The sequence below is a fragment of the Phaenicophaeus curvirostris genome, chromosome 1 (assembly GCF_032191515.1).
Source record: "Phaenicophaeus curvirostris isolate KB17595 chromosome 1, BPBGC_Pcur_1.0, whole genome shotgun sequence".
NCBI lineage: Eukaryota > Metazoa > Chordata > Aves > Cuculiformes > Cuculidae > Phaenicophaeus > Phaenicophaeus curvirostris.
Window position 1 is genome coordinate 41,788,288 of NC_091392.1, and position 21,288 is coordinate 41,809,575.

Below are 21,288 nucleotides of genomic sequence, written 5' to 3' on the forward strand. Positions count from 1 at the left end.
AGTGGCAGCACCAGAGAAAGCCACAAGATGGACTTATGTTCTTAGACGGTTTTGCCAAGGCTTGGAGCAGCCTCTTCCCAGCCTTGGCCCCTCTACAACTGTCAGCCAACCTCAAACTTGGCTTGGGTCATCCCCAGCTATTCCCTCACTGGGGACCCCTTCCTGCCTCCTGCGCCGCCCTTTCCAACCCCCATCCCAAACCCACCGCACTTCCCCTGACTCACAGCACTACTGTCCCATGCCATGACCTTCTGCAAATGCATTTTAAATGCAACCGTTGTTCTCTTGGAGGTGACAGTCCCTGCCAACTGTGTGACATGCTAGGTGACAGGCAAAGACCGCCACTCTCAGGACATCTGCAATTTTCTCCCCTCCTCCCTTCTGCCCAGCCATCCCTGACACTTTCCACCTGGCTGAAGGACATACAGGTAAGAGCTAATGCTGGCTAGACACAGGCATGTCGTCTTCCATAAAGCTGTGCCTCTTTCTGCTCCTGGGTCTTTAGCTTCTCTCCCTGTCCCCTCCAGGGGAAGGTAAACCTACAACTTCTCAGCAGAACACAAAAGAACATTGATACGGAGGAGGTATGAGAGCTTGGGAGAGAGAGGAGACAGCCTAGAGAAGAGGAAGGTGTAAGTACTCATAGAAATGAAGGAGAGACAGAAAGGGTTGAGAGCAGAGAAAGTGCGACAGGGAAAGAAAGGAAGGAAGCTGTGAAGGGCTAAAAGGAAATGAGGACAAAAGCACAGGAGAGGAAGGCATGGAAGCTGGGAGGGCAGTAAGAGGGTAGAGGAGCAGCATTTCTGAGACTGCTGGAGTAGCAAACAGCCAATTCAGTGAGGAGGTATCTCTTGCGTTCCCCCAGCCAGTGGAGACCCGGGGAGAGAGCCTGGCCCTGTACCTCTTCTTCCACAGATCTTCTGCACTCCTTTGAGGTCTGAAGGCCCTGTGTTGATCAGGGCTGTTCCTGGGGGAGTCCCATTGCACTGTCTTCCCTGTACTCCCACAGCAAAGGGTTCATGTTGTGGGAGAAGGGTTTGGCCAGGACCTGTGCAGTGCCAGCACAGAGAGACCAGAGGGACCGCTGCATTGGGGAGTGAGGTGGGTGACCTCAGGATAGCTTGGTCTGAGCTGGAGGTTGCACAGGATCAAAAACCTGTGACACTCAAAGCATGGCTTCTGATCTCAGTGCTGGGCAGGGCAAGTGCTCCCTCTGCAGCAGAAACATGTTCAGTTCCTCTGGATTTTGCTACCTTTGCAAAATACAGCTATTTTCCCCAAGTATTCTGACGCTTCTCAAATAGATGCTACAACCCAAGTACTAATTCTGTTTCTTTCCCCTGTTTACTTCCCCTGAACCACAAAACATGTCAATCTGCCACTTGTCCCATCTATCCACTTCCAAGCGGCCATTTCCCCTTGTCAAGCCACAGCAAGAAGTGGGGATAGAATGCTGGGCCACTGTGCCCTCAGACCAGCCAGCTGCCTTCTCACCCACCAAAGACCCCCCAGGCATCTCTGCTGCCATCACTTGAAGACACCGCATGCACCGACTCCACCATCTTTTCTGGAGTCTCTCCTTGCCATGTCTCCAAGTGATAAAAAAAAAAACACAGCTTCCACATCCAAAGTCCACCTTACCCCCCATCCCTATTTCCCCCAGGCAAGACACACAGCTGAGACAGGGAAAGGAGGGTGACGGGCAGTCCACTGTGCAAAAAAAAAAAAAAAAAGCCAAACCAAGAACGAGGACAGTCTGGGAAGGATGGGGGAGATGCCTTTGGTCCCTCTCTGGCACGTAGGTTGGCACACACATACAAGCTCTCACACTGGCATCCTCTCGTGGACACAGAGGATGCGCCACGTGCTTCTGAGACAGGCCCATGGTAGAGTCAAGGGTAGGAGGGGTGGGTTGTCGTATCCAGAGACACTGGGTGACAGCGGGGAGGGGTGCATGTCATTCACAGGTTACTTTCATTGTTTTCCTCTGTCTCGACAGCCATGGGGGGCAGCCCTCCGTTGTCATTCAGCCGCTTAGCCCTGTAGGTCTCATAATGGATGTTGTGGGTCACTTCTTTTAGGTCCTGAAGGTGGGTTCTGCGGGAGGCAAAGTGAAGATGGGGTTGGAAAGAGAGTACAATAACCAACATCAGCACAGTCAGTATTTTTCTTCTGATGATTGTTTTACTCCCCAAGATAAATGGAAGATTTCTTCCATCGCTTTGGCTAATAAGCATATCCCTCTTTCTGCTTGAGTGCCATCATACACGACTAAGACCTGAAGCATCAGCATTGAAGAAGACACAGGCAGGATGTAGGACATGGCCTGAAATGCCTTGCTGTGCTTTCAGGGGTCCTGACCTTTTCACACCTCTGCCAGTGGGACAGGTACTTGCCATCCTGGTATTTCAGAACAGACAGGGCTTGTCTCATCTGAAGAAGTGGTGAGACAAGATAGTACTAGGAAGGCATCTCAGGTCCACTGCAGACCATGACCTGCTGAACGCTGCCCTAAGCAATAGTCCCTAACGTCCACAGAAAGCCTGTGGACTTGGACTGCTCTATGCTTTGTGGAGATCACTTGGTTAGGATGTTTTTGCTGGAAGATTTAGGGAAAGCACATCTGCTGCAGAAGGTATCACAGAACAAAAAGAGGGCAGTAGGATGATGACAAAACTGTGATTGTACTTGGCCAAGTGTCTCAATATCACCATATCCAAGGGCGTAATGGCTTTGAAATATGTTTCCCTTGTTTTCTTATTTTTTATTGTGGTTTTAAAACCTTATTGTATTTATAGGGAACAGAGGTGACCCTGGATCTGCAGCTGTGCTACAGGATTTGGGGCAGATACCATTTGTGCTTTTCACTTCCAGGTTGTGTGTTCCAGCACATCCCTCAACCTGGTAGGACAGACACATGGTTGAGGAAAGGGTAGTGGCCTCTTTCTTCCCAACTCCAGCTCAGACCTCTTGTCAGCAATGAATAGAAGGTGTTGAAACCTAATATCCTTAATGGGAGATGTTTGGGCTGGTGGTACCCTGCTTTTCTCCAGGTATCCAGCTCCTACATTAAAACTAGCACCTACTTGACATACCAATCTTGTCACTAATAGAGGCACTGGAGTATCCAGTCCTTAACTCAATCCAACCCTACCCCACATAAGCTTTAACTGCCTGAAATGTATCTTAGTTTCCTTCCATAGGGGGTATTTCACTCTAAGAGGGTCTCAGGAAGACTCTTTGCTCATCGAGAGCAAACTGGTACGTGGCCATGGCCTTACCTGATGACAAAATCTCGAAGTAGGGCAAATTCACAGTGAGTGAGGTTTTCCACTGAAAAGAAAGCAAGCAACTGTTATGTTTGATTTTTTTTTCCAACAACCTCTTTTTGCTTACAGAGTATGGGAAGGTCATTGCCATGGGGCAAATTCCAGGTGGGCAGAGCCTGCGTACTTCATAAAGGACAGGCAGTTGTCTGAACTCCACACCATCGGGCGTTGAGAAGACAGGCTAAGAAGTGCTTGAGGAGTCACATGGGAATTTTCAATTGAAAACCAAGGCAACTTCAGGAGCTCAGCTTCACATACTGTGGTGTTCAGAGTGGCTCCAGCTTCTTCTAGTTAGCAGTAGGCTATCACATTGGCCATGACAGTTCCTTCCCAACAGTTATTTGAGAATTCTTGTCTTGCTTAGTTTCAAAAAGTTTATCACAAAAGGGATGGGAAGATGGCCACGGGACATGTTATCTGGACCCTTGTCTGTTACTGGGGCCTGCAGAGATACATTCAGCTCCCAGAAGCAAAGGATTTTTTACCTTCAATGATTCCCCAAGGTGTTTTTCTGCCCAGGACTCTTTTGCCATTCACTTGGTACTCCTTGTCACTGCCCACTACTGCGAAGGGCATGCTTTCCTGCTGGGGAGAGACATGTGGAGAGACCTATTGAATCAGAGAGCAGCACCATCACTGTTCCTCATCCACCTTTCCTCCTCTCAGCTCAGTAAACACAAGGGAAGAGGCTCTCCAGAGCAGTGCTTTACTGGCTGTTCTCTTCACCCATCAATACTATACCTAGCATTTTGGGCCTTTGCTTACAGCTGTCTTTGCACTCTCTGAGCTTATTTGGTAGCTTGCAGCAGTGCCAAGGTCTTTGGTGAGGGGGGCAGACCTTTTCTGTACCCATCTCCTGTATTTCTGAAGAGCGGGATGACCAGAGAAGGAACACCTTGGGGTAACTAGGAGAGGGTCTGTGGGTCCAGGGCTGTTCATAGGGATAGTCTGCAGTGAGTTTTTCCTCACCAAGTTTGTAGTTCTTCACTAGAAGAAGGAAAGAACTCAAAATAATCCTTCCCAACAAGACTCATGAACATTCAACAAGTTTAATGGCTGAAATGGTTATACGGTTATGCTGAGGAAGGCTATAAATGGGGTAGGGGTGCCACTTTCCCGGGAAGTGGGACAGTGGGTGAGGCTATTTGGGGCCGAGATATTCTAAGCATGGACAGAAACTACCTGTTTCCAGAGCACGGGAGACAGGACGCCCTGTTATCCACAAAGTTGTGCAAATGCTCATAGATTTACTCTACTTTACAGATGACACTAGCTTGGGAAGAGAATGCAATTGCCACAGGAAAGGAGATTAAAAAGCCATTTATTTCTTATGTGTGAGGCTATCCAAACTGAGAGACAATGATGCTGAAGAGCAGAACAAAACGTGATGCCCTTCTCAAAACCAGAAGCAATTTGGAGAGGAAGAAAACCTGTCTGGTCTTCCCCAGAATACGGGACATGCTACCAAATGGGAAATGATCAGTGAAGCTGATGGTGGAAATTTCTGTTGGGGCTGGGACAGCTAGGGGAGTTGAAAGGGCAAGTGTTATGTTGCACCACAAGACTTCTGGAGTTTCTTGAGGACCAACATGGAGGCCAATCTATTTTTATTTAATGGCCTAGCCACAGAAATGATGAGTGGGATAATTAAAAGCATTAGCATCACAGGCCAAGAGGTGTTGTCAGGACAAAGACTGGGTTATTATCTGAGAAGATGTACATAAGTTTGAGGCACAAAGAGCAACTAGGGAACAGCACTAAGAATTTATGCTACGAAGCTGAAGCTCGTGAACAAGCAATGACTGAAGGAGGGGGAAGACTCCACTGTGCTAGTCAGTCAGTGTGATGCAATTCTCTAGAAAGCACATGTGGTCCATGGGCTTAGCAGTAGCATGGGGTACCAGAACTGGGGCTTGAAAATCAAATCAAACTGGAGCAGACACAGAAAGAAATTACTAGGAGCATTAACTACTAAGGAATGGGAAGCTCATCCAAAAGAGCTTGTCTCCTTTAGCTGACCGGAAGGTCAGCAAAGCATATCATTTTCTATAAATGGTGTGGGTGGTGGAGGGGAGCACTAGTTAGAAGAACTTTTTGAGTCAGTGTTGGCACAAGAACACAGATATAATCCTGGGCACAACCTGGCTGTGGACAAACACAGGCTGGAAATCAGGAGACAGTTGAGGAGGGAAGGATGGGATGAAGTTTCTCACATGGCTTGGGGAGCAAAGAACTGGACTGCTTTTCCTGTTGAGTTTGTTCAGTAGATGAGAGGGTTCATGGGGCAGTTGTCTGGTAGAGAGGCTGGACATCAGCCACGGACCAGGACCCTTTGGTTCTTAATGGTGCCAAACAGAGCATTCAGCAAGAGGAGGTGGAAAATAGTCCTTCCTCACTCAACTGCCATAGCACCTTGTATCAGGAACAGGGACAGATTAAGCTGGGAAGGAAGAATCACCATCCCCTACATCTATTACGTCTTTCATTCAGGGACCACAAAACACTCAAAAACTTCCAGTGACACATTAACACTCATTAAATATGACCAGCCCTCATCCCTCCTTCCCCTCCCACAAAAAAATGTTTCCTACCCTGATTTTGTCGTTCTCTGTTTTATCTTCCAAGTCCTCATCAAATTCTTTCTGGGGGTAAAACTCGATCCCATTTACTTCTAGCTCTTTGCGCACCTGGGCAGAGACATTTTGGAGCACAAAGCAACATGAACCTGAAGGAAAGGCAGGCAGGATGGCTGTGCAAACACATGTGGGACATTCTTCCAGCAGGCAGTAGCTGGAGGGATTATCCCCAGGAAAGTGTGCAGCAAAGTGAGGACATGCAGCAGCAATGACGAGTCTTTCTTCCCCAGTCCCAATTACTTGTCTGGCTCTGCAGTTCCCATGGCAAAGCATATCACAAGATGTCATGGGGGCACACATCTTTCTTTCCCCTCTAACAGGTGCCCTCAGAGCCTTAAACAGCTGCATCTTCAGGACAGCCTCAAGACTTACCCACCAACCCAGTGCTAAACTCTGTTCATGCCCTGAGCACTGCGCTGCAATCCCAACAAGAAGGATATCACTCGTTTCTCCCACCTCCAAGCCAGAGCAGGGAGGGATCCCATGCAGGAGAGGAGATACTCACTCTTTGTTTGAATTCAGTCTTCTCCTCCAAGGTCATGGTGTCAGCCTTGGCAATAACTGGGATGATGTTCACTACCTTGCTGAGATGTTTCATGAACTCCAGGTCCAAAGGCCGCAAGCTGCAGCCCAAGAGGGAACAACATGGAAGGGGTCACTTTATCCTCCTTGCCTTTCATCTTAGTGACTCTCTCAGCATCAGGGCATCAATGAAACCTCCCTTATACGTACCCCACTTGCTGCCACCATGCTCTCATCTCCTTCTTCCCATTCATCCTGCCCTCTCCCGAAAAACACAGTGGTGTTTCTCCTGCCCTTGTTATTCTAGACTCTTTCAAGCCCCACAGCACCCAGAGTTAAGCTAAACAGTGGCCAGCCCTGTGGACAGGACCCCTGGGTCCATGGCTGAGACACAACATTGCAGGCTAAGTATCTGCCACCAAGGTCTTGAGGAAAAATGAGGCACAGTATACGTACGAGTGACCTGTAGGAGAGATGAAGTAGAGGCAGCAGTGCACTCGCGTGTCTGGAATTCGTTTCTTCCTTGCAATATTCACCTCCTCTTTCAAAAATTTTTCATATTGCTCGTTGATGTATTTCTCTATAGGCTCCCAGCTGTTAAGGTGGGAGAGAGAGATTAACAGACAGGTACAAATCTCCTCATGTTCCTGCCTACAGTGTTGCTGGCTCTGACAGCAGCAAATCAGGCTCAGGCATAAAAAATATCCACCACAAGCATCTCACCGTCAGCAGAGATGTTTAAGAGTTTCTGTAACTAAGCACAGAAATAGGCACTTGCTATGTAATGTGTGCCTACCCCTGAGCACACACACAGACCCATGGTGTTCACAATTCCACATCCCCATCTGAATGCAATGGGATTCCAGACAATTTCCAAGCCAAGTAGGTGACTGTCACTCCATATGACATCTTAACTCCAGCTCTTTCTGGTACACAGACCTTGGCTGTGTAAAACTCACCAGTTCTCATTGTTGATCTGGTCCCCAAATCCTGGGGTGTCAATCACTGTCAGCTTCATTTTGACACCACCTTCTTCAATGACTGGGGAAGAAATTGCAAACAATCATATGCCTCCTTGGGGACCTGCTCCATCATGATACATGTCTCTGTTCCCTACAAGAGGACAAAAGCACTCTGCCTTCATCCCTGCCCAGCAAGCATGACCAGGCCGGGTGGGGTCATTCCTCAACTGTTGTGACCCCTATTTGCATTTCTGATGCCAAATTTTGATAACAACTTCACCAAAGCCACCTTATACCACAGGAAAATGGATTTGTGCTCAGTCTGTGGCCCAGAGGCAGCACCTACCTTACACAACTTGTCCTCCCCTCCAACACATCATTGTGAATCTGAGATGATGCCCCATACTCTGCTTTGCTGTAGAAGCTGTGCTGATGCTTTGCAATGAGGAGATGTGCTCTGTCAGGCTCAGGGTGGGACCCGCCAATGCAATTTGTATAGATCATTAAGTGTCTGCAGCTGGGAATGACTTAGAGCAAGGCTTAATCCACATATGCAGACTAATGTCTTGGCAGAAGAAGTATCTATAACTCTTCTTCTACCCCTCACTTTTGGCTGTTGCATCAATAGCGCTGCTTTAAGAAAAGCTTTGGCTGGGTATGAGGCTATATAAAACTGGCTCTTGTCCTTTAGCTCCCCATGGAGAAAGGGCTGCCTAAGAGCAAAGAACTGTTTGCATAGACTAATGGGGGGTCTTCCACAAGGCTGTGCTGAAGCACCAGTATTGCCTCCACCCCAGCAGCCTGGCTCTTACCATGCCCAATGGCTTTGATCTCCACTGTCTTGGGGATCTTCTCCTCCCGGTTCCAGCCTGAAGATTTGCGGCTCACCTGGGATTTGAAGAGGGTGTTTACCAGCGTCGACTTTCCCAGTCCACTCTGACCTGAGGATTGCAAAGAGGAAGATCGCGCCGTCTGCCACAGCCCAGTGATGACAGCGGGCCCAGAGGATGGAGCCAGGCTGGCAGGGGAAGGGGCTGTAGGTGTCTCCTCGCCTTGTGCAGGCTCCCCTTTCCCCCAGAGCAAGCACCGTCTGCTCCCTCGCACCCTCCCTGCTGGGCTTCTCTCCCACCTGGCCTCATAGGACAGTCCCCGGCCACGGTTCCCAGTACCTCTGCTGGTCCCTGCCTACCTACAACCATGATGTTGAAGTCGAAACCTGTCTTCATGGTCTTCTTGCGCATCTGCTCAATAATAGTGTCAATACCGATGTAGCCCAGCAAGTTGGCATTAATGCCCATAGGTTTCATCGGTACGACTGGTTTTTGTCGTGGCTCTGGGACCAGCTCAGACATGGCTGCTTCGTTTTTGCTCTCCACTGGTCCTGCACAGGAAGAAAGATAGAAATATCATCACTGAGGTATAACAACAACCACCCTTCTGACCTGTCATAGGGACTGAGGGCAACTTTGAGCATCCATTTCAAGGGATGATGAGGTTCCTAATGAGGATGACCGAATGGGAAGATCTTAGTAAGGCTCTTCATGGAGGAATATCTGCTTGAGTTTCCAGGACACTTTTCTGTGTGTCACTCCAGATGAGAAGGCAGAGAAGTAGGGCTCGTTGGGCATGCAACGTATTGATGGCTACCTCCAAACAACAGGAGCAAAGCCAGTGAAACTGGCTGGGTTCATAATCATGTGCCCAAAGCTCTGTGTGTGTCTCCTCATTATTGTCTCCCAGTTCTCACCAGGATCACCAGTGTATTGCTCCTTCAAGTTTCGCATGATATTTGTGATGGAACAGACTTACAAAACCGATCATGTGTCACGTCCCAGCACTGAAACAGAGTCTGGGATATACTGAAAGGACTTGCAAGCTTGGTCCTTGCCAGGAGTGTCTGTGTTACAGGCTGTGCTGTGCAGCCTGAGTTCCTCAGCAGAAGGCAGTGTTGGGAGTGCAAAGCATGGCCACGACCCCTGTGCTCACCTCCCACTCACAGATCAATGGGGTGTTTTATGCTCCAGAAACTAATAATTATGATAAATAAACTAATACTCCAGACCTTTCCCTTCTCGCCTCCCCCTCCTTGCTTCTTTCATGTAAAACAAATGGGCAAAAAGAGAGCCCCTGCAGGCTTTACGGCCCCTCCAGCTCTTTTTCGGGTGATGGGCACACACTGGCCGGCCTCTTCCATTTATCTCCATCTCCTGTCTCATTAGTGAGTAGCTCCCAGCCGCTAGGAGGAAGCTGGAGGTTGGGAGAGGAGAGGGCACGGAAGAAAAGCTGTAATTGGTGGGGAAGGGAGGCGTGAGGGATGAATCTAGAAAGGAAAATGAAGTGGATGGGAATCGAAGACCTTTCATACACAAACCAGCTGCAAACTAGAGCCTCTCCCATTCTGATTACCCAACTCTAATTACTCGACTCCCCCATGCTTTGTCTCATCAGATGGTTATTTTTCCAGGACAGGGACAGCATGTGGTTTTGCTTGGTAAGCACCCTCCTCACTTTGGATACCACTTAAGTTCAAGCATCTCACACTAAATTATCCCTTTCCATTGTTTTGATGGATCATTTTGCTCCTCTCAGCAGAACTTGCTGGCTGCAGAGGAGCACATGAGCAGCAGGGCAGGCAACTGCTGTTTGGTAGGTCACACACGCCTCTTGGAGAGGAAGACGACTCAGAGATCTCCGGGCTGGGGACACCGACAACACCAGGGCAGGGTCCCTGCGACAGCTCAGCCACGTCACACAGAGATAGAGGTTGGGGAGAGATCAGAGAGATTTTGTTGAAGGACAAGGTTAGGCTGCAACAAGCTGCATGGCTGGCTGGTGATCCTGCCTGGCATTCCCATTTCAAAGCTCCTGTTCAGACACAAAGGGCTGCTCTGTCAGAGAAAAATAAGCTGCAGTACCCCACTGTTGAAGGCTAGAGGTAGTCCTTGAAGAAGAGCCATCCTTGGCAAGGACAAGGGTGCCTCCACCCAGCAATTTTTACACCGCTTGGGAAGTCTTTTACATTAAACTGGGAGAAGGGATCTTTCCTCTTGTAAGAGGACAGCAGCACAGCCATCTGTGCACAGCACCATGGATGATGTCCAAAAGGTCTTGGCTTCTTACCGCCTCTTGCCCACAGAGGAAAGGTCTGCTGGAGGGTGGCCCTCCCTCCTGCTCTTCCGCGCTGAGCAAGTGCACTCTGAGCTATCACCATCCTCTCCAGAAGGAGCAAGAAGCACTCCAGGGGGATCAGAGCACAAGATGGACTGTTGGCTTGAGCCTGGCTGGCAATTCAGAGCACCTCACTCTGCCCGGCAGCTGCCGGAGGAGGCAGCCTGCCGAGCTGAGCACTCCTGGGCTGCAATCCACTCTTACACCCGTCACAGCTAGTCTGTGCCTTTCTTGCTGACAGAGCATCCCCTGAGGCTCCTGTTGTCTTTTTCCAGCTTTCTCAAAGCTGCTGCCAGCCAGGAAAGCCTTTCTCTCTGGCACAGCATGGAGGGCCAAGCCAGCCATCTCTCCTACACCCTGCCCTTCGCTCGTCCTCTCCTGGGCTGCTCCACACCACCTGTACTGTAGGTGTGTGGCTGTGCCGTTCCCCTGTCCTGTTGCAATAGCCTCCAGTGCAGATCCCACACAGCCCTGCTGAGGTCCCACCTACCCCAGAGTGGGAGAGAGGAAGGGTGACAGGGAATGATGAGAGATGCCGGGCAGGGGCTTTTGCCCCAGCGAAGTACTTGGCTACTGCAGTAAAAAGGCCAAATAAACCCTGGAGGCGGACAGGGAAAGGTTTAGGTGGAAAGAAAGCCCAGCTGAGCAGCTGAATAGGATGGGTACAGGACACAGGACATGCAAGCTGCGATCTTTTTGCTGCCTGGACAGTAGCTTGTCCTCAGGGAGTCTATTGCCATCTCCAGTATAACTTCAGATAGAATAATAGAATCATTAGGTTGGAAAGGACCCATCAGATCATCGAGTCCAACCATTCCCATCAATCACTAAACCATGCCCCTCAGCACCTCATTCACCTGTTTTTTAAACACCTCCAGGGATGGTGACTCAACCACCTCCCTGGGCTGTTCCAGTGCCCAATGACCCTTTTTGTGAAATATTTTTTCCTGATGTCCAGCCTGAACCTCCCCTGGCAGAGCTTGAGGCCATTCCCTCTTGTCCTGTCCCCTATCACTTGGGAGAAGAGGCCAGTACCCTTCTCTCTACAACCTCCTTTCAGTAGTTGTAGAGAGCAATGAGGTCTTCCCTCAGCCTCCTCTTCTCCAGGCTAAACAACCCCAGCTCTCTCAGCCATAAGACTTGTTCTCCAGCCCCTTCACCATCACCAGATCCTTGTTCTTACACAGGGAGGAAGGAGGGAAGTTGCTGGCAGCTCACTGAGAGGTTTATAATTTGTCTTTCAATCTCACCAAGGGACACATTGCCCAGAGCTGGCAGACGTTGTGGACTCTACTGTGGACACGGCCATCCCTTTGCGAGCTATGCTGATGGAGCCAGGAGCTTGCAATGGCTGGAGCAGGTATTTCAGACTCAGGTTCCTGAGCATCTATAAAAAGTCTTGAGACCAGAAGAGAAGATCTCCAGAAGCCTCCCTAAAGATTTCCTGGATTTTATATCAGTGATATCACCTTGGGCATTTTGATTTTGGACATTCAGTGTCTCAGGGTAGACAACGTCCCTTTCTCTTTTCAGTCGCTTGCCTTCCTCTCTGTGTTGTGTGCCTTCCCATGCAGCCTCAGGAAGGGAAGCCCCCATTCTGCAAAGAGATACGCCAGGGATCAGCTGGCTGCACACGATTTTCCCTGTGTCAGCTCCCACGGAGGAATCCAAGGAGCCAACTGGGAAACAGCCTGCTGGGCCCATCAGGGTATGCAAAACCAGAGCTTTGAGGGATGCCTTAGAATCATAGAATCATAGAATCACCAGGTTGGAAAAGATGCACTGGATCATTGAGTTCAACCATTCCTATCAAATTCCTATGCCTTGAGACATGAAATGTGTCTATCTGGTCACCTGGGAATAGCTGTTTCACATGCGGTGATGCAAATGCTGCTAGGAAGCCTGATTAGTGCTCTGACTGGTCAAGGTTAGTGTTATGCATCCTAGACACATCCCGTAGCCTCTCCAGCTGCCCGCTGTGATAAATACCTGATAGGGCACCGTGGCCAGTAGAGCTGATAATGAATAGAGGGTTCGGCAAGGTGAACTGCTTGCATCTGCTGTTTGCACTGCCACCCTTCTCCCTGCTGCTTTGTTCCCTGTGTCAAGTGAAGCTGATTTAAGAGGGCGGTTGCTGATGATACCTCTGCTGCCCATTTCCAAGCAGGAGGTGACGCAGGCTGGGTTGCCAGGGGATAACCAGAGAACATGCTCCACTCCGCTGTGGAGCAAGGAAAGGTGCAGTGTCTTGGGCCAGAGCCAGCAGGGCCAGAAAGGCAATGGGTGCCTGGAGACGTCTCATCTATCTCCTGCTCCTGACACCCACCAATCCATCCCAAAACCTCTCCCTGGAAGGCTGGCAGACGTGGCCAGCAGCAGACACTGCTGCCACGGTGCAACCTGCCTGCCTCTGATGTTCGCGGTGGTTAGCTGGGGTCAGAGGTGGCCCTGAAGGTCCCCTAGGGGCTCAGGTAGTGGGGACTAACATCTCCTCAGTACCCATAACCCAGATACAGTCAGATCCCCTCCCCCTGCCTTCCCGTCCTTTGTCTGAGTGGCAAGAGGGAGGGAGGGCTGCAAACAGTCGCTCACCACAGCCCAGATTACAGCAAGGAAAAGCAATTTAACCCCCACGTAACACATGGATGGCTTCACTGCAGCTCTCCTGCTCTGGCTGGAGGCAGCAATCCACACATTCATCTGACTCCAGTCCCTTCCACCCTATGTGGCCCCAAACCCACAGACCTTGCCCCTGCAGGGGCAAGTTTGGAGCCTGAAGGTGTCTGGCAGGAACAGGCCCTCAGAGGGTGACACCAGGTCACAGTAAGGAAAGCAAGTGGCTACTTCAGTAGCACAGCCTCCCTGGGGCTTGCAGGATCCGTTCCTTGCTTTAGATCTGCAAAGGTGCTGGGCTGAGCATCTCTCCGGTTGATAAATCCCTTTCCCCCTTCGGTTTGGGTGATGACTCCAGGGCATTTCTTCCAGCTGTGCAGGGCAAAGGCTGAACTGTGCCAGATGCACCGCCTGACCTCAGGGTACAGAACCTGAGGATCGCTGAGCATTTCAAGTGAGGCAGGGAAACTCATCTCAGCCCTTTGGGCTGCTACAGCCTTCCCGGCAGCAGCCTTCTTTCCACTCAGCGCTCTGCACAGGGCTTGGGCAGGAGCCTGGCTCTGCTGGGATGAAATGTAGGGCAGCGTGTGCCAAAGCCTCTCTGGAGACGCAGAAGCTGGAGGTGCTGGGGTTGGGCATGTCCCCAGCCCAGATGCCGCAGGGTGAGATGCTCTCCCAGCTGTGCCCTCAGTGCTGCTCCCTGACCCTGCGGTCCTCACCCCACGCCCCAGCTCTCCACTGGGGCAGCACAGCTGTATCACATGGCAAGAGGATGCTCAGCACCGCCTAGACCAGGGCACCCGCACCACCACAGCTGCCTGTCCCCCTGCTGGGGCTGCTGCAGAGATGCCCAGGGAGCAGCACTGCCCCAGCAGCGACTGACCGTCACTGGCGAGGCACAAGCAGCTCATGGGCTTTCCCCAGCCCTGGACCAGCTGGGATTATCGCTTTCTTTCAGAGCAGCCCCTGGCGCCAGCTATTCCCCATCAGCAACCAGCCCTGCTCCTTCTTCATGACAGACTGCTGCCACCGAAAGGAAAATAAAAGAGGAAAGACAAAGACAGGATGGATTTTCCCTGCTGCCCTTCAGGGTTATTTCTCCTGGGCACAGCAGAAGGTGCCTGCATTAAAAGCCCCAGCGGTGTCCCTCCGGCGTCGCCCAGCCCTGCCAAGCCCAGAGCATCCTACCTTTGAACATGAAGATTCCTTTGTCTCCGAAGCCTCTCCCACGGGTGGTTTCCCCCACTTTTCTAGCCTGATGCTGATGCGGTGTGGTGGGCTATGAAGCTCTGGATTTACCTCTCTCTTTCTTCCCTGTATCCTCTTGTCCCCCCGTCCTTCCCTTCCTTCTCCAGTGGCTATTTCAGTGGAGCGGGGATGCTGGTGCTGCTCCTGCTGCCATCGTCATGTGACCTGAATATTAAACATCGCCGCAAAATCTCCCCCCCGCGCACCCTCCCCCGGATCCATCCCAGGCCTCTGCCAGCCTCCCCATCGGGGTGGGCACACGGAGAGGCTGCTGCCCGTGGGTACCCCGTGTGCCAGAGGGGCGTCCTTCCCACCCCCACGCTCCTGCTGGCAAAGCACGGGCTTTTTCTTGCTCCTTTCCCTCCCAATTCCCCAGTGGTTTCAGCATCTCTGCTTATTTAGAGAGGGCGATAATTAACCCTGGCAGGGCTGAGAAAGGATGCTTTCACCCCCTAGGTATTTATTTGGTCCAGGGGATTGCAAGGCCTCCTTCTGCTTTGTGGAAAGGAGGAAACTGGGAGTGTTTTGTCTCATCAAAAGCAATTTGCCCTTCAGTTCCACTTGCGGAGGCGTGAGAAACCTTTTCTCCTCCGCCACCACAATTTCTGGCTGCCAGCCCGCAGTGCAGAGGCAGAGCGAGCGCCGTCCCTTCTCTGCGTGTCTATCCATGCGTGTGTGCATGTGCAGGTACATACATGTGGGAAGCAGGGAGAGGTCTTGATCACAAGCCGTGTAGGGGTGTGCAGATCACATCCCCATGTGCCCTGACAGGCGTCTCCTGCATGCGTTCGATGGATGTGCCCGTGCCTGGAAAGCCATGTGGATGCCCCTGGCTGCCAGTGCATTTGGAGGGGCACCCTCTTTGTTTCCTTCTCCCGCAGTTGTGAGCCCCAGCCCTGTCACACACCATGCAGGAGCACAAACATCTGGAGCTCTGACCCTCTGACACTCTTTCAGGGCTGTCCCCATGTGTCCCTCCACTGCAAACATCCTTGAGTGGGGGCTGGGCTGCAGGACGCCTGGCAAAGGATTTGGGTGCCTCTTTTTCCAGCACACTGGGGCAAAACCAGAACTGTGCCCGCTGTGGATTACAATCACCATTGGTGCTTGGGAGTTACCCAGGTCAGGCTGAGCAGTCCAGCACCCAGCTGTGTCAGGACAGACAGACAGACAGACAGGCATCCCAACAGTCACAACAGCTCCTGACCTGGCACCCACCTGTTTCACCACCAGGCGCTGGACTTAGAAACATAGAATCACCGGGTTGGAAAAGACCCATCAGATCATCGAGTCCAACCATTCCTATCAAACACTAAACCATGCTCCTCAGCACCTCGTCCACCCGTGCCTTTAAACACCTCCAGGGAAGGGGACTCAACCACCTCCCTATGCAGCCTCTGCTAGTGCCCAATGACCCTTTCCATGAAAATTTTTTTCCTAATGTCCAGCCTGAACCTCCCCTGGTGGAGCTTGAGGCCATTCCCCCTTGTCCTGTCCCCTGTCACTTGGGAGAAGAGGCCAGCACCGTCCTCTCCACAATCTCCTTTCAGGTAGTTGTGGAGAGCAATGAGGTCTCCCCTCAGCCTCCTCTTCTCCAGGCTACACAACCCCAGCTCTCTCAGCCGTTCCTCATAAGGCCTGTTCTCCAGCCCCTTCACCAGCTTTGTTGCTCTTCTCTGGACTCGCTCCAGAGCCTCAACATCCTTCTTGTGGTGAGAGGCCCAGAACTGAACACAGGATTCGAGGAGCGGTCTCACCAGTGCCGAGTACAGAGGGAGAATAACCTCCCTGGACCTGCTGGTCACACCGTTTCTGATCCAAGCCAAGACGCCATTGGCCTTCTTGGCCACCTGGGCACACTGCTGGCTCATGTTCAGTCGCTGTCAACCAACACCCCAGTTCTTTCTCCTCCAGGCAGCTTTCCAGCCACTCTTCTCCTAGTCTGTAGCTCTGTACAGGGTTGTTGTACCCCAAGTGCAGGACCCGGCATTTGCCTTGTTAAACCTTATGCCATCATTGCCCCACACCTGCCATTGCTTGCCCACTCCCGGTGTGGGCGAAGCAGGGAGGACCCCCCCATCTTCCTCCACATCCCCCAACTGCTCCCAAGGTGCCTTGCCCTGTGCTGAACCCCATGGCACTGCCAAGACCCCTCTGTGCCTCCCCGCCTCCTGCCCAGCCCATCCCGACCGCAGAGACCCACCGGACCATGGCGGGGAGCTGGTCACCCCCATCTTCGCCACCACAGTGGCCTCTGCCCCACCAGAGCTGCCACATCGCCGGGGACCCTCATCCGCCACGGGACGGGGGCGAGGGGCGACGGGGGTGATGGGTGCCGGACCCCGCAGCCGCTCCCAGGGGGGTCCCCTGACACCCCCGCCAGCCCGGCGCAGGGTGACCGAGAGGCAGCTCCACTTGGTGGGGGCGACGGGGGTGCCGAGGAGGCTGTCCCGCCGCGGTGGTGGGGCCGGGATGCGGCTGGGCCCAGCCGGGGTGGGCAGGCGGCTGCGGTGAGGGGCGACGTCCTCCTCCATGGCGGGCAACAGCGGGATGGAAGCGGAGGCGTGAAGGCGGAGGGCGAGCGGTGCTGGGCTGGAATTGGGGGGGATGAGGCTTTCCCTGGTGCTGGGGTTAGTGTCTCCCTGGAGCTGCTGTCGTCCCCGAGCCCCCACTGGCAGCCCTGCACACCCGCCTCTGCCCGGGACAATGAAGTGCTTGTGCCTGCCCGGCATGCTCCCACGCCTGGCACCACGGCTGCTCCGGCCCCGGCACCTTCCTGGCTCCCGCTGCTGGCAACCCCACCCCACAGTCAGCCTCACCCCACAACCAACCTCACCCCACAGTCAGCCCCACACCACGGGCAGCCCCACACGATAGCCCCCTGCCCAGCTTCTGCGGCGGGAGGTGGAGGAGCAGTGCAGACCCACCAGGTCAGGCCTGCGTCACCTGCTCCTAAGGACAATGGGTGCAGTTTGCAAAAAATAATTTAAATCTCTGAATTTTTGAGATGTTTTCCCTTCCTCTCTTCTTCTTTTTTTTTTTTCCCCTCAAATGGCAGATTCCAGTTCAACAATTTATGCCCCACTGAGAAAGTTCAGTGTTCGCTTGCCAGATGTTTGACGCTTCTTTCCCTTATTCTAATTTTCTTCTTTGTCATTCTGATAACTACTTAATTTTGCCAGCTTTGGGTCATTTGCAAGGTCAAGAGGGCTTCCACTACAGGGAGTCAGCTTGCTGCTCTTCTCCTTCCTCACTATAAAAGAGACTTTGGAGGGCAGCACAATAACCAAGGAGGAAAGGAGAAAGATGTTTTGGTGGGGCGGGATGAGAATGTGTGGTTTAGTAGGCAAAAGAGAGCAAAGAGAGGGAGGGCTGGGCACCCACAGCACTCACAGCAAGGCAGGGACGATGCTTGCCCACCTTCATGTGGCCGAGGTGGAGGAGGAATCACCCATGAGCAACGCACAGTGAGCCATGAGGAATGCTGGTGGAAGGCAGGGCTCGGCACATTGTAACTTCTCTACTACTTTAAAGGCAAAGAGACAGAGAAAGAGGAAAAAAACAACCTGATGCTGTGCAGTGTCTTCTCTGATGTTTTACATAGTTTAATTCACTATCTGTGACTGTTTCCCTCTCCCCGGAGGTCTCTCTGGCTGCACAGGTCCCACAGGGGAGAAGCAGTCTCAATTTTCAGGCAGTGTTTGCCTTTGGCTTAATTATTCCCACAAAGCTGCAGCACAGAAACCAGGAGGATGAAAATCTACCCTGTCATAAAGGAAACCTCACTCCAGGCTGGTCCTTGCTGCCTGCCTGGAGCTGGAGGGAGGTAACTCTCAGAGGAACAGCTGGAAAACAAGGTGTTGGCCATGGATTTTGTCACACACTTTGATTCCACTGGAGAGGGCTTTGACACCATTGGCAATAAAGTCCTTTGTAACTGTGGAAAATACCTGGCTTAATCCTGATTGCATCAGGACTAAACAGCACACAGCATAAGCCAGAAGAGATGAATAACAAATTTATCTCTAGTCTAGCCCTGACCTGTTTGTCATCTCCTTTTTGCTCATTTTCTGCAGTTAGTCATGGCCAGAACGGAGGTGAAAACAGCAGGATGACACGCAGAGGAGGACACAGAGGAGGAAAGGTGGAACCCCCATGGGGAGCCCCATCATCACACCACAGATGCCAGCTGGCCGAGAGCAGCAGTAGAAAATGCAGCCTTTCATTTTTACTAGGCTGGTGGTTTTCCCCTCTTCTCTTTTGACTCAGCAGGCAAAAGTGGGTTTGAAGGAGCAGCCTGTGCTAGTGCAGGACACAGCAACCAGAGTCCCCTTCCCGCAGGGACAGTTTAACCGAGGAGATCTGCGGAGATCTTACAGCAACCATCCAGCACCTGGAGGGGCTACAAGAAAGCTGGGGAGGGACTGTTCACAAAGGCTTGTGGTGATAGGATGAAGGGGCAATGGGTATAAACTGGAGAGGGGCAGATTTAGGCTAGAAATAAGGAGGAATTTCTTCACCATGAGGGTGGTGAGGTGCTGGCACAGGTTGCCCAGGGAAGCTGTGTCTGCCCCATCCCTGGAGGTGTTCAAGGCCAGGTTGGATGGGGCCTTGAACAACCTGATCCAGCGGAAGGTGTCCCTGCTCATGGCAGAGGGGTTGGAACTGGATGATGTTTAAGGTTCTTTCCAATCCAAACCATACTATGATTCTAACCTGCCCCTGACTGCTTCAAGCCCCCCAGCTACAGCAATAAAACCAGAGGTTTTTATTGATAGTCCATGGCTTATCTGGGATCTGTTCACAGTGTAGTCCCAGCTATAAGGAATTCAAAGTGAGGAAACAGGTTTTCAAGCTGGTGCTTAGAGATACAGCTGTATCGTGCTGGAGGGCAGGAGATATCCACCAGGATTGGGTGGAAAACTGGTTGGATGGCCGGGCCCAGAGAGTGGTGGTAAATGGTGTGAAATCCAGCTGGAGGCCAGTGACAAGTGGGGTTCCCCAGGGCTCAGTGCTGGGTCCAGCCCTGTTCAATGTCTTTATCAATGACCTGGATGAAGGCATCGAGTGCACCCTTAGCAAGTCTGTGGATGACACTAAGCTGAGTGGAAGTGTCGATCTGCTGGAGGGTAGGGAGGCTCTGCAAAGGGATCTGAACAGGCTGGACCGCTGGGCTGAGTCCAATGGCATGAGGTTTAACAAGGCCAAGTGCTGGGTCCTGCACTTGGGGCACAACAACCCTGTGCAGAGCTACAGACTAGAAGTCTGTCTAGAAAGCTGCCTGGAGGAGAGGGACCTGGGGGTGTTGGTTGACAGCGACTGAACATGAGCCAGCAGTGTGCCCAGGTGGCCAAGAAGGCCAATGGCATCTTGGCTTGTATCAGAAACGGCGTGACCAGCAGGTCCAGGGAGGTTATTCTCCCTCTGTACTCGGCACTGGTGAGACTGCTCCTCAAATCCTGTGTTCATTTCTGGGCCCCTCACCACAAGAAGGATGTTGAGGCTCTGGAGCGAGTCCAGAGAAGAGCAACAAAGCTGGTGAAGGGGCTGGAGAACAGGCCTTATGAGGAATGGCTGAGAGAGCTGGGGTTGCTTAGCCTGGAGAAGAGGAGGCTGAGGGGAGACCTCATTGCTCTCTATAACTACCTGAAAGGAGGTTGTAGAGAGGAGGGTACTGGCTTCTTCTCCCAAGTGACAGGGGACAGGACAAGAGGGAATGGCCTCAAGCTCCGCCAGGGGATGTTTAAGCTGGGCATTAGGAAAAAATTCTTCACAGAAAGGGTCATTGGGCACTGGTAGAAGCTGCCCAGGGAGGTGGTTGCTTCACCTTCCCTGGAGGTGTTTAAGGCACGGGTGGATGAGGTGCTGAGGGGCATGGTTCAGTGTTTGATAGGAATGGTTGGACTCGATGATCCGGTGGGTCTTTTCCAACATGGTGATTCTATGATTCTGTGTGAACCATGGAGCAAAGGGTGGCATGTCAGACCATGCAACCCGGCCCCACAGCATTTGCTTTTCACAGCTCAAATCACCCAGGCACAAAAATATGTGGGGTTTCCCAGTTTCAACTTGTGCTTTGAGACATTGCTTGGCAGGGCAAACGTGACTTGGGGCACAGAAGTAATCCTGCTCATCACATTTCACTGCTGAGTGAGACTTCCCAGTTAGGGTGCTCACATCATGATCTCTGGTTTTTGGCTGAATGGAAGGACTCTGGACTTGTCCTCTGGCTGAAACAGAGCCAGCAATTCCTGCAAGCCTGCCTGGGTTTGGTGTGGAAGATTAAGGTTGATATGATTGCAGTCTGGATGGATGAAATGTCCCAGAAAGACCCAGGTTATTTACAGGATGCCCTGACCCAGTCATTCCTCAACCAAACCCCTTAAAGCTAAAAATTAACTTTCCTCCCTGGAGGATTATCTGTGGAGCATCACTCAGTCAAACCAGCCCTGTGTGCACTCCTCCTCTCTTTGGGAATGGAGGGGAAAACCTCTGCTGACAATTTTACAGGAGAGGCTGAGCCCATCTGGGATCGGTGGCAGATCCAGGCAGTTGGTCCAAGGGAATCCTGCTGCCCAGAGGAGCCAGAGGGGTCTAGAGCCCAGAGCTGACACCCGTGAGTGCAATGGGGATGTGTGTTGTCATCACGATCACACCTTCATACAGTGCTTCCGTAGCCGATAAGGCCTGGAGCAGTGCCGAAAGTGCAGCTAGTGTATAAACATGGGATTTTGTGCTAGACCCACGTTATACGGCTTGAGCCCAGAAAGCAGAGGTGGCAAAACAGGCCTATTTCACTGACACACTTGG

The 21,288-nt window shown here is 51.9% G+C and overlaps 1 protein-coding gene across 2 annotated transcripts; it reads right to left on the bottom strand.

Moving 5' to 3' along the window:
* Window positions 1–1,729: 1,729 nt before the first annotated feature.
* On the bottom strand, window positions 1,730–14,650 carry SEPTIN3 (septin 3). Of its 2 annotated transcripts, none has more exons than XM_069854901.1 (10): window positions 14,419–14,650; window positions 8,639–8,830; window positions 8,262–8,390; window positions 7,447–7,528; window positions 6,944–7,081; window positions 6,471–6,588; window positions 5,921–6,016; window positions 3,815–3,911; window positions 3,282–3,333; window positions 1,730–2,097 (listed from the first exon to the last, which is right to left on the bottom strand). In XM_069854901.1, exons 1-10 carry the CDS (start codon window positions 14,426–14,428, stop codon window positions 1,962–1,964), a joined length of 1,050 nt encoding a protein of 349 aa, XP_069711002.1. In that variant the 5' UTR covers window positions 14,429–14,650; the 3' UTR covers window positions 1,730–1,961. The 2 variants fall into 2 exon arrangements, with proteins under 2 accessions (XP_069711002.1, XP_069710995.1); XM_069854894.1 differs by having other exon boundaries at window positions 3,815–3,914.
* Window positions 14,651–21,288: the final 6,638 nt, after the last annotated feature.

Excerpts from the sequence above, each read along its gene's own strand:
- SEPTIN3 (XM_069854894.1), bottom strand. Across the intron at positions 7,082-7,446 it reads CAGATCAACAATGAGAACTG|CTGGGAGCCTATAGAGAAAT; the intron begins GTGAGTTTTACA and ends CCACCTTAACAG. Across the intron at positions 3,915-5,920 it reads CAGAGAACGACAAAATCAGG|CAGGAAAGCATGCCCTTCGC; the intron begins GTAGGAAACATT and ends GTCTCTCCCCAG.